General features: G+C 52.9%; 4 protein-coding genes across 4 annotated transcripts; 1 reads left to right on the top strand and 3 right to left on the bottom strand.

Annotated features, from left to right (window-relative positions):
* Positions 1-17: 17 nt before the first annotated feature.
* Positions 18-3,704, bottom strand: STEHIDRAFT_137053 (uncharacterized protein). The gene is made up of 3 exons (XM_007299995.1): positions 3,537-3,704; positions 483-3,346; positions 18-430 (listed from the first exon to the last, which is right to left on the bottom strand). Exons 1-2 carry the CDS (start codon positions 3,576-3,578, stop codon positions 542-544), a joined length of 2,847 nt encoding a protein of 948 aa, XP_007300057.1. The 5' UTR covers positions 3,579-3,704; the 3' UTR covers positions 18-430; positions 483-541.
* A 2,161-nt stretch (positions 3,705-5,865) lies between these two features.
* On the bottom strand, positions 5,866-8,743 carry STEHIDRAFT_165644 (zf-C3HC-domain-containing protein; the record flags this gene model as incomplete). Its single annotated transcript, XM_007299994.1, has 7 exons — positions 5,866-6,155; positions 6,261-7,562; positions 7,641-7,753; positions 7,825-7,908; positions 7,996-8,378; positions 8,444-8,598; positions 8,666-8,743. 7 exons carry the CDS (start codon positions 8,741-8,743, stop codon positions 6,114-6,116), a joined length of 2,157 nt encoding a protein of 718 aa, XP_007300056.1. The 3' UTR covers positions 5,866-6,113.
* A 1,017-nt stretch (positions 8,744-9,760) lies between these two features.
* On the bottom strand, positions 9,761-10,583 carry STEHIDRAFT_128235 (ARM repeat-containing protein; the record flags this gene model as incomplete). The annotated part of the gene is made up of 2 exons (XM_007299993.1): positions 9,761-9,841; positions 9,897-10,583. The coding sequence occupies 2 exons, from the start codon at positions 10,581-10,583 to the stop codon at positions 9,761-9,763; spliced, it is 768 nt and encodes a 255-aa protein (XP_007300055.1).
* A 939-nt stretch (positions 10,584-11,522) lies between these two features.
* STEHIDRAFT_128234 (uncharacterized protein) lies at positions 11,523-11,862 on the top strand (the record flags this gene model as incomplete). The annotated part of the gene is made up of 3 exons (XM_007299992.1): positions 11,523-11,617; positions 11,678-11,766; positions 11,831-11,862. 3 exons carry the CDS (start codon positions 11,523-11,525, stop codon positions 11,860-11,862), a joined length of 216 nt encoding a protein of 71 aa, XP_007300054.1.
* Between the last annotated feature and the right edge of the window lie 404 nt (positions 11,863-12,266).

Raw genomic sequence — 12,266 nt, 5'->3', positions numbered from 1 at the left:
CAACCTAATAGGGTATGGTATTGTCAATGGGTACTACAATTCAAACGACTCGGACTCCGAACCTCAGCTGGGATATCAGTGTCGATGTCAATGTCTACGGCAAGAAAGAGTACGAGTACGAATACGGAAGGGGAAACGGAAAGGTATAAAGAGGTGCAACCGAATCGAGGGTAAGGTTCAAGAACGGAAAGGAAAGGTATGAACAGAACCGGGAAGGAGGAGGGTAAAAGTGTTAAAGTGTACATGGGTAAAGTAATGGTATGGCGGGATGAGGAGTTGTGCGTTGAGATGAGAAGTGTTCTGACCAACAAAACTAAACAGAGAAGAGAACGGAGACAGAGACGAGACACGAACAACGAAACACAAACAACAAGATCGACGGAATGGAATGGAATGAGACTTCTAACCGTGGATTCTACTAATACCGACACTGAGAGGACTAATAAATAAACGAACGTAACCTGGCAGCACGGTACACTCACCCTAGCCTCTCTACACCAGAATGAGCGCATATACCGTGCTCACTCAAGCTCAATCACACCTATACCCGCACAGGCACGGGCACCACCTCCACCCCATTCCCACTACCTTTCTTCCTCCCTCCTGGGATTCCTGGACCTCCACCCCCAAACGAACTAACAACCTTCTTCCACATCTTCTTCACCGTTCCTTCTCTCTTCACCCCCACCCCCACACCCGGACCCTTCACAGAAACCGAAACCGAAAGCACCTCGACGCCCTGCCTCTCCTTCTCTTTCCCTCCCTCCTCTCTCCCGCCTCCATCTCCACCTCTCTCGCCTCCACCTGCAACACCCACACCAGCCCCGGCTCCAACCCTCCGAACCATAAACCCCCCATTCCCATTCCCCCTCCATCCCTCCTGCTGTCTCACACCAAACGTAAGTCTCCTCCCGACCCCAACGCCAGGTGCATTGCTAGTGCTATTACCATGTACGCCCACCGTGCCCTCCCCGCTATTCGTCTCCGTATCTTCTGCTTCCCTCTCCCCTTCGCGTTCCCGCTCCTTACCCACATCCCGCTCCCCACCCCCACCCCCACCCCCACCCCCACCATCCCGCAACTCCACCTCGACCTCCGAAACTCCACCCCCCATCCCCATCCCCGTCTCAGCCGTCGTAACCGTACTCGCGCTCCCATTCCCACTGACGAACGTACTCCTCGACGCAGACGCAGAGATCGTCGACATCGTGTATCCATACTCGTCCGCGTCCACATCCAATGGGTCGTGCGAGTGCGATTGAGAGTGAGAGTGAGGGTGAGAGTGAGAGTGTGCGCTAGAGCCTGCATGACTGAGCGCACGTAATTCTTCTTCGGCTAGTTTGCGCCAGTCTACGCCTGCTCCTCCTCCTGCTGCCGTCCCTGTCCCCCCACCTCCTTCCCCCGTTCCTGCCCTTGTCCCCGCCCCTCCTGCTCCTACCGGCCCCATTCCACCTGCTCCCGACACCGACACAGATCCAACCTCCGAAACCCGACTCGGCGTCCTGCTCATACTGCTCAAGCTCCCCCCATCTCCATGCGGACCAAGCGCAGAGAACGAATAGGCCGAGTCGGTGCTCATTATCGAGCTTGGTCTTGACGCTGAAGCTGATAGGGAGTGGGAGTGGGAGGGGATGGGGACTTGGAGTGTTGATGATGCGAGGTTGGCGTTGGTATTGGAGGAGGAAGGTGAAGATGGCGATGAAGAGGATGGAAAAGGGGAAGCAGATGGAGAGGAAGAAGAACCACCCGAAAGCGCCCTCAACGCACTCGCCCGTTCCGCCTCTCTCCTCCCTTCCTTCCTCCCTTCCTTCCTCCCTTCCTTCGACGCGGCAGCATTGACATGAACAGGAAGCGGAGGCACGCTATCCTTCCTCGTCCGCCCACCCACACTCGTCCCCGCACTCGCACCTCCAAACGACCTTCCCGACCTCGCAGATCTCAGCGACTCAGGCCTCGAACTTCCACCCCCGCTCACACTCCCATTCTCCTTCTCCTTCCCACTCCCATTCTCCTTCCCACTCTGCCCACTCTGCCCGCTCCTAACACTAGTACTCTTCCCACTCTTCCCACTCTTCACACTCCTCGCATACTCCTTCGCAGACACAGGCATGACCACCCCCGATCCGAGTCCGAGTCCGAGGCGGGAGAAGCGGGGTGAGGAGGTCGCGGAGAGCCAGTTGTCTTCTGGGGAGGTTGCGGTTGTGGTTGTGTTTGTGTTTGAGTTTGAGTTTGTGTTTGTGGGGGGGATGTAGGAGGAGCGATGGGCTGTGTTGGGATTGGCGTTGGGATTCGTTGGGCGAAGTGATGATGTGGACGGGGGGGAAAGAGACGATGAGGCAGGGGCAGAAACGGCGGAAGAGACTCGCAGACGCGGTGAGTGCAAAGGCGTGGATTTCGTCGACAGAAGGGTAGAGACAGGCCGGCCAGTACTGGGAGACAGAGGCGGGAGTTGGATGGGCGGTTCTACGATTTGTGGGATCGTGGATGTGGATGTGGAAGAGGAGGGGCGGGGGAGGGAGAGACGTTTCGAGAGGCGGAAAGCGAATTTCTTGGTATTATTACTGCTCTTCCCATCATCCTCGATGGGAGAGACAGTGAGAGTGGATGGAAAAGCAGCGCTAGTGCCAGTGCCATCGTCGACCTCGTTCTCGTCAATAGAGCTAACAGACGTATAAGTCGTATGATGCGAGCCCGACGAGCCGGAATGCGAATAATACGAGTGTGAGGCATGGGAATGGGAATGGGAAGAGGAAGAATGCTGTGAATGAGAGTGTGAGAACGAAGAGGATGATGAGTCCTCCGTTGCCGAGTTCGAATGTCCAGCGTGACCCCCCTGGCCATCCATCTCGTCCTGCGCGAGCCGAGCCAACGAGCCTCCTCCGCCAATAATGAACGTTACCGGTCGTTTCCTGCCTACCGTCGAACTACCACTCCCGCCTCCATCGTCTCTTGCTAGTCCACTACCATTAAGGCCACTGCTCATAGTCGTAGTCGTGAAACTCTGCGTCCTGCCCGCGGCCGCTCTCAGATTCGGCGTCGACGCCACATTCAATATCGGGTTCGGGACCTGTAACGACTGACCAGCACCAGGCAGCGGGACGCTACTGCTCTTTCCCTTCCCCTTCCCCTTTCCATTATCTTTGCTCGGGGGCTCGGGAGGTGAGGGTGAGGCGAGCGAGAGTGCGGGGCCGGCGAGGGGCGAGGAGCGGAAGGGTCGAGCGCGCAGGTTGGCGGCCTCGGAGGGGGTGAGGATGCCGTTGCCGTTGCCGCTGTGTCTGCGGGGCGGAGGGATTGGACGGCGCGGTGGGGTGATGTTGGAGGACATAGGAAGGTATTTGAACTTTTTCTTTCAAGGGGACGGGGAAAGGGGAAGGAAGGGCTAGAGAGAGTTGGGTAGTGATTGACTTTGGGTTCAAGGCTAAGGAGTGTGTATGCGTTGGCGAGGGTTCAAGGCTAAGGAGTGTGTATGCGTTGGCGAGGCGAGGCCGTTGCTGGTGGAGGTGACGATCAGAGCTAACAGACGCTCGACGACTCACTGATAACGACTTTCTCGGCCACCCAACGCCGTTCACCGTCATCTTTTTCTCTTTTTCACATTTCACTGACGCTCAGCTCGGCACAACATATCCAGCTAGAACATCCCCGACGCAGTCCAACCCGCAGTTTCATCATCCTATCTTTATCCTCGCACCCTCACCTTCTCGGACGCTTGCAGGACGTCCTTTCGATCTTAGGCTGGCTCAGTTCTACCACGTCCTCCACGTATCTCGGCTCCCCCGTCTCCTTTAATTAATTAGTCCTCAGGTCTCAGTGTCCAGCCATTAAATATACTCAAACACTGTTTCAACACCGAGCAACACGCCCGGCCAAGCTTACTTACCACTCATACACGCGTACGACTACCGGGAATCAAACGCCGAAAATACGAAAAAAAGTACTGGGCAGGAAGAAAACAAAACAAAACATGAGGCCTTCTGGGGGAAAAGGTGGCCTTAAGTTTGCCGGTTGAGAACAAACAACAGACGACAGATAAAGGTGATGGATCTGGGCAGGAACGGTGATGGGTGATAGGAGAGGTGCGGCGGGGGGAGAGCGGGGGATGCCACTCAGCGCTCAGCGCTCAGCACTGCGTGGGATGTTGAGGAAAAGATACCGGTTCACGCGACTGCCAGTGGGCTGCAAGTTTGAAGATGAATTGGTTTCGACTCAGACCTTCCGACAGTGAATCCTACATGGTAAGTATCATCCTGAAGGCCTGAAGTCTCGTCGTACCAGTTGGTAAGACTCGAGACATACATGAAACGATACATGCATGGCGCTTGTGCTTGTGTTTGGGTGGAGAGTCCCATCTTTGCTACGTGGACACTCACTTGATACTCGTCTGTGGCTGTAACTTATATTCGGAGCACAGAAGAAGGAAGAAAAGTAGACGCACCGTTTCATACCCACACCACTGCCAATGCTCCCTCCAATCAGACGATGACAGATCACAGCCAGCATGCGTTGCAGCTAGTACGCATGCTATGTTATGCCTCAAAGACTTGGCTGAGTGGGTTAGCACTTCCATCGAGAATCAGAAGGGTGGATGCGAGTTCAAGTTCTAGTCCTCAGAGCATGCATTGATAGTTTGATAGTTTGAAACCAGTCCACTCCAACTCCGAGTCTAGAGAGCGATCAAAGCGTGGAAAGATACTTATACTGTATCCAAGCAGAGGGCGATCTAGCACGAGTATCATTATCATTATCAGCTGCCAGCATGTAAGTGTCGAAGGAAGCATAATAAGTAGGCTAGTCGAGCTGTTGTTGCTTTCGATTCGACCTACCTTCCTACCTTCCTACCTACCTACCTTCCTACAGACAGGTCTAAAAACGACAGGGCGACTGTACACCAGAGAGACACGAGAGGTCGAGAGACGTGAGACGAGTGAGCGAAAGGGGGTCGTTTGAGATGATGTCGATGTCGATGAGTACTGGCATACTTAGAACTTAGTCCAACTTGAAGGAAGAAGCAAGGAACGAAGAGAGCGGACGCGCTTATCAATATATCACCATTTTTGTTGTTGCCGTCTTGGAATGGTTATAGAGTCGTCGATCTATGAGTATGTGGGTTCGGGTGGGTATCAAAGTCAAGAGGACACAGAGTAAGTTCGATTTGACCGGCGTGACACGGGAAGGCTTGACGGCCGGCACAACACCGGGCCGAGATCGGAGAACTCCTGTGAGCCACAAAGCACAAAGCTTCGCCACCCATAAGTAACTTAACAAGTAACTCATCATCGAACGAAGAAAGATGCGAGACGTCCTGACTCCTGGGGAAACCCACTTCGATATCCGCACCCTGACCCCATGTTCGTTTAGCGCAGTGCGCACCATGTACTTACAGTACTTCAAACCCCCCAGATCTAATTTAAGTATCCCAAACCCGACAGAGATCCGACTCAAATCGTCGTTGGATGGTCATGGATTGACAACTTGAAGCTCACAGTTGACATTGACAACAAGCCTTCAACGAGGAACGAGTCCGGCGTCGTAGAGTAAGTAAATTACATAGAGTACTTACAGTTAGACCCAGACCGGATCGGACGAGATCTTCCTGGCTGCTGCTGCGAGAGATTTTTTTCTTTGGTGTCGTGAGCTAACTTACTAACATAGTATATGTAACTTAGGTCTTTCTTCTCGTCACGGTTTCGATGAGTATGATGGATGCAATATGGCTCAGATGCGTTGACGGACGGTTTGCTCTTGGCCGGTTCTAGAGTACTAGTATGTATACAGGCATGTCGAGACTGGTACGTTCAAAGCGTTCGTCGCCGGCGTTCTCTGCGTCGTACATAGGGAGCCGAAAGTGATCGAATCGATGTAGGCACCTTCGTTGGAGTTCTATCCCGGAAAGGTCAAGGGTGACTTCTGAGTATATTATACAGCAAAGATGAGCGGAGCAAGAAATGGATGATAGTGAGGTATCGAATTGATGGCAGTAGATGGGGATGGGGGAACAATGGTGGAACTTTCAGTGAGAGCGAATGATGATGAGGATTTGACGCTGCCTGCCGATAGATACCAAAGCACAAGAAATGAGGGGAGGAAAAATGGGTCGAAACGATGCTTGTCTCTCATCCCAGCAGGCCCTTCACGTATTTGAGCAAGTCCTTGCCCTGTAAACCGATAAATCACGGAGAATTTAGTACCATTGATCGACTATCGAAGAGGCGACTCGGAAAGAATTAAGGCAGAGGGCAGACCGAATTCGAAAGACTCACCCCTTTCGACTTCACACCTCTCATCATAGCCTCTACCGGATCATCCTCCATACTCTCTTCCATCTCGTCAACATCAACATCCAGTGGTCCACCCGTCCTCTCCTCCCCATTCACTGACGTGTCCTGGGCCCCGTTAGCCCCGGCAACATTGCCGTTGCCGTTGACACCGTCAACACCATGAACACCCATCTTCCTGTCCACAGCCCTAATCAGCCCCTCCCTCCTCCTCGCCTCCATCCTATACCTCAACACAATCATCAACACCGCCTTCCACCCCTCCACCGCCCCTGCCGCCGTCCCCGCCGCACCCGTAGAGTTCGAACGTCCCTCTCCCTCTCCCACTTTGTCTTTGTCCCCATTTTGCGTAGCAGTAGTAGTGGTCTGGGGAGGAACGGGCAGCGGCAACGAAGGAACGACGGTCGATTTCACAACATAAGGACAATACGGCCTATGCTCCTTCAATAGATCAAGTTGTCTCGGTCCCATCGTCCCCGCCGCTGTCGACATCGGGGGCCCCATTGAGCCTGAGGAAGGTCCGGGCGTGGAGGGCATCGTGATGCCCGGTGGTGCTGATGTCGACACTGACGCGAACGACGGACTAGGCGTGGACGCGCGACTGTTTCCTTCTATCCTCCCGGAGGACCCGATAGCCCAGAGCCCGATCCGTCGATGACATAACGTACATTGCAACAAGGGTGACGAGGACGAGGACGAACTATCCCTATCCCTCGAATTGGAACCGAAAACCGAGCGCGCAGGACTCTCGGCCCTCCTGGGAGTCGACAGCGATAGTCTTGAGTTGACTCTCGAAAGGGATGGAACTGAGGGCGTAGGGCTCGGTGGAGGGACGAATCCTGGCGAAGAGGGCTGTGACCCATTGGCATCAGGTTCGGGGGACGAAGAGCCGTCCGCGTTCTTGGTCCCGTTCCCGTTTTTGGGAGTTCTGAAGAGGGAGACATAGGGTTTGCGCACGGGTGTGGGTGTGGAGGGGATGGAGCGGGAGACGGAGGAGGCACGGGAGCGAGAGGCAGGGAGGGATGGGGCACGGGAGAAGGAGGTTGTCCGGGAATGGCTTGGGGGTGTGGGAGGTGGGGGAGGAGCGAGGGACCAGCCGAAGAGGGCGGTGACAAGGGCTGAGAGGGAGGGGTCGTTCGGTGGGTGTGATGACTGTGTTGATTGTGGTTGTGAAGCAGTAGAGTCATCATGCGTGTGAGCGTCAGGACCGGACGCGAAAGCTGGGGGTAACTGTGAAAGTTGTACAGAAGAAAGCGTCTTCTTGAAGGCTTTAACTTGATTTGTTGTCTACCAGAAAGCAGATATATGTTCAGTATCGAATTGGTACGGGTTGACCTTGGGGAAGTGGAAGGAGGAAAGACGGACAAGAGGATGTTTGACTTCGACACCGTGCAGAACGGCGTCGAGGGCGATGGCTTTGAGTTTGATGTCTCTTGCCATGGCGGCCGGCGAAGACACTGGGATACGATAGATATCGGCTAGAATACAAGTGTATGCGTATTAGACCATGGTGATGAATTGGGCCACAATGGGCATAGTGAAAACGTACGATCACACTGTCTCGTCCTCCACGGACATCCTTCTTTGTGCATTTCTACCAGCTGTATCCTCTGCTTCTCTACCAGGGTATTCGCTGTTATACAACAACGGCATTATCAAGGAGGTTAGCCTCGCTGGCAGACCCGAACGCCACACTACCAACAAGGGCGAAAGGACATACCAGCATCCCTGTTCATTCCTTCCCTACCTGCCACAACCCAGCCGACTCCACAGACTCCACAAACTAACCTATCCTTCCCTTCATTTATCCACCCACATTTACTTGCCGCCACCGCATCGATGACTTGTGGCTTATTCGAATACGTTGACAGCTTGAACGTTCCCAGACGGGCGAGGAATGAGGTAATTGACGACGGTCTGTATTTCGCATTTGGGTTGGATGCAGGCAGGATAGTAGGGGTAGATGAATTTGAGGTTGTTGAAGAGAATAAGTATGGGAGTTTAGAGGGGTTGGATTGTGCGGTTCGGGAACGGGCGAGTAATTTGGCCAGTTGGGGTGCCATGGCGGGGTCGACGACGGGGTAGTCTCCATTGGAGAAAGATCTAGATAATTCGGGCGAACGTGATATATAGGTGTTCTTGAGATGTAAGGACGAAGTGAGACTGACGGCTGTGGCTGCTTGGCCTTGTTGACGCCGTATTTGGCGAGGGTGGAGTAGAAAGAATGCATCATGTGCTGTCGTTTGGGGGGGTTCAAACGATCAGTATCTGCGCGTGGATTTACAGCATCGTCGAGACTTTGGATGGCATCCTGTAGTTTGCGCTAGAAGTGATGAAGAGGCATGCCATGAATGAGAGGCGCAGGGATGGTCGCGGAGATTCAGACACACCTTGTTGTTGATCGTCATGGCAGTCGAAGACGTTGAGTGTACGCCGTTTCCGTTGATCTTCGAGGATGTGCTCGCCATCGTTGTGGTTGCAGAGTTCATCATGCCTGTCGACGTTGAACGTTGGGAGGAGGACGCGGTGGTTGACGTTGATTGACGGCGCAAGCGCCACACGCGTCAGGAAGGGCGCTTATATTGCTTAGTCATCTACCCACCCTCTCGAACCGAGCGTACTACTGGCCACACAACGACGATGATAGCCTCGTCACTTCCTGTTCTTCTCCTTCTCATCATCGCACTCGGTCTCATAGCTGTGACACACTGTAACATGGTTTTGAAAAAACCATAACAAGTGTTACTCTGAGCTTGCTTGCCTGAGGGACATCTCGGCGGCGTTTTTCGTTCTCGCCACAAATGCAGGGCCGCGGTGAATTAGTTTCCTGCAAGCAGAGTAGCCAGTGTTCAACTGGCTGGTACTCGCATTCTCGGGAATCACTCTGTGACTTGGACATGTCTTACTCTCCGTGGCCTACCTTCACCAGTGTCTTTCAGCACTAGTCACTCGAAGAGCCAGCGTCGGTCCCGGAAGCTTTGCTGCCATGTACTGTCTGAGGCTTCTCTTTTATCTTCAATTTTATTCGCTTCTCCGATCGTTCATTCTTAGCCTTTTGCGCAAGGTCGCGAGGAGGGTGCGAAGCGTAGAGTTGTTGAAGAAAAACAGGACTTCATCTCACTAGAGGAATCAGCGAATACAAACCTTGGGCAGGTGCTTTGGATCTTGTCGCGCGATGGCAAGCTCCTTTACAAACGGCTGTACGTGGTTTGCCTTCTATTTCACAGTGGAACTGTAACCTAAGACCACATAGAATCGTATATAGATGATGACAAGAGTAAGAGCATGAACTGAGACTCTGGGAGTTCGCGAGATGGTATGGAGTCTGCTCTATCGGCTGCGTGATGGGCACTAGCTGAAAAATATAGAAAGTCAGATCGACTATCAGGAAATGTGATGGGGGGAATTCGAGGTGGCGACATAATAAGAACAAGGTGATGGAAAGAAATGCGTTAAGAAAGCTGAACGAGTCACTCACAACCATGCTAATCTAACAAAGGATCATAGTACCGGACCAGTAGCGGCGGCGCAGATTTCCATCCACGCTTGCGAAGTTTGATGACATCCTAGAACGAAAGCTCAGCATATTGACGGCTCAGATGGCGAAAATCTACAACGCACCTTCACCATACTGACTACCCGCGGTTCTGTCTTCGGATCCAATGCCAATTGCTTCATGTTATTGAAGTATACATCCATCCATAGGCGCATCGGCTTAGAGTCCAAGATCTGGCCAGCGTTATGCATCAACCCACAAAAACTCTCGATCCCCAGCTCTTCACCGTCCTTGATCAACTGTCGTATACACTCGTGCATGATACGCTCCGTGATCATCTGCAGTTTGAAGAGTTCGCCCATGAGTCTGACCAAACCAAGACCTCTCTTCTCCACCGTCTCCGGAGCGTAATAGTTTAGCGAACACGGGTCCTCCACACCTCCCATGGCGCCGTCCTGCACGGTGCCGGTATTCTCCGATTGTTGGAAACGGGAAGCGGCAGCACCGACCCTCTTCAACACCCAGCAACGCTCGAAATCTTCCTGGACACGATTAAGGAGGTACCTGCGGAATAACTGCCCACCAGCAATCGACTTGCCGTCTCGACCCCTGAGTCCGTCGTCTTGAACCTTGTCGCTGATATTTTCCATCATCTTGCGACAGAGTTTGGCGTATATCGCGGGCGAAGAGGCATCGAGCGCCTTCTCGTAGACGATCCGAAGGACCTGGATGAGCGTGCAGCCATCCCGCTCGTTCTCGGATTTGTTTGCCCAGTTGACGATTTCGTTAGAAATTATGTCGAAGTTGCCCATGTTAAGGTTGCCGAGGAGAGCATTGACCCTTTCGTCAACAACATCCACGACAGGTTCGGGCGCCGAGTCTTGCTGTTGAGTGGCGATGTCTTGGCGAGCATTATCTGTAGAAGGAGGGTTCGTGAATGAAGCCAGAGAAGGAAGAAGGGATAACAGGGTATTCATGTCTAGCTTGGGTGCGGGCTTGATGGGAGCGGGCTTGGTGGGAGAAGATTGATTGGGCGTGTCAAGGTGCCCTTAGTATATATATGACTATCGATAAGCGCGCACAGCATTCTACGGCTCTTCGCATAAAGGGAGACAATAGAGAACAAAGTACCTCGAATTAGACATCCCACGCCACCCAGCTTTGTTCTGGCGGAAAATTACTCAGGAGCCCAGAAGGACCGACTCATCTTCGAAAAATAAACCCGTAGCTTGCGCAAGCTTGCAAAGCGACCGATGAAGGACCCGCCCGTGCAGATATACTGGGTCTCCTCTCGCCTGCATTGGCCATGTTCACTAAGCCATAGTCATTTTTCTAGAATTAACGAGGTCGCAAATCGATCGCTGTGTTAGGGTGTACACCTTATCACAGGCTAGTTAAGTGAATGGAACTTTCTAGGCATTGTGGCAAATGACACGGGTCGAGACGAGTCACAGGCTCACAGCCTGTTACAGAGCAGGAATGAGCAACCAAGTAGGATTTTGTCCAAAGAAATGCCTCGTATTTACTTATGGGACAGATGGTAGAGGTGTGATGCAAAACTGAGCTAAGTACATCGAGAAGCAAGACAAGAGGATGCTTTCAAGAGGATGCTAAAGAAGCCACTAAACTCGGACTCAGAGTAAGCGCCACTGAGCGCCACACGTCGCGTGAAGACGGGCGCTAATATCGCTTAGTAATCTACTCACCTTGAACCGAGCCTGAGTGCGCCATCGAGCCGCACAACGACGACGATGGCCTCCTCATTTCCAGTTCTCCTCGTTCTCGTTATTGCGCTCGGTCTCATGGCCGTGACATGGTTCTTTACACCCAAGGGACCACAACAAGTGTTAGTCGGTTGGGTCTTGTTTGTTTGAGGAATACTGACTTGCTTTCGCTACCCTGTTAGACTGGTCCGCACGAGTGTGATGCTCACGCTGGCTTGCTTGTATCTCATGTGGGCTATCGCATACCTGGCGCAACTTCATCCTTTGATGGGTATGTTTCTCGTCCTTCATTTGTCGTGGAAGCAATGGTTAATGATACGGTCGCATTCTCCCAGTACCGCGCAAGAACCTCGCAAACGCGGAATGAGCTCGCGCTCTCCGACGTCTCATCTTTTTCTCTCATGCTTGCAGATATGGTGGATGGTGGGCGGTTTCGAGGCTCTCTGTACTTCCACGGCTAGGTGGAGATGGACGGGTCGGGACTCATATTTGGTACGCCCCATCGTAAGTTCTGCTTCTGAAGTAACGTCTGTCTGATGGTGCATCTCATGGATGCAGGTCTTTTTGTACTACGCATGCATATATTGCTTTCTAATTAACGGACAACTTTCTCTCTCGATGACTCTGACATCGTCGCCGCAACAAGGACGGTAAAGATGACATGATTTTCTCAGATGCCGGTCACCAGTTCACCCGAGAAGGATATCCGAACAACATCGTCGCAAGAATTGCAGGTCTCTCTCGGCTGACCGCTCGATCGTCAAGCATTCA

The sequence above is a fragment of the Stereum hirsutum genome (genome assembly GCF_000264905.1).
Source record: "Stereum hirsutum FP-91666 SS1 unplaced genomic scaffold STEHIscaffold_2, whole genome shotgun sequence".
In the NCBI taxonomy this organism is placed as follows: domain Eukaryota; kingdom Fungi; phylum Basidiomycota; class Agaricomycetes; order Russulales; family Stereaceae; genus Stereum; species Stereum hirsutum.
This window is presented reverse-complemented; position numbering and strand designations above follow the sequence as displayed.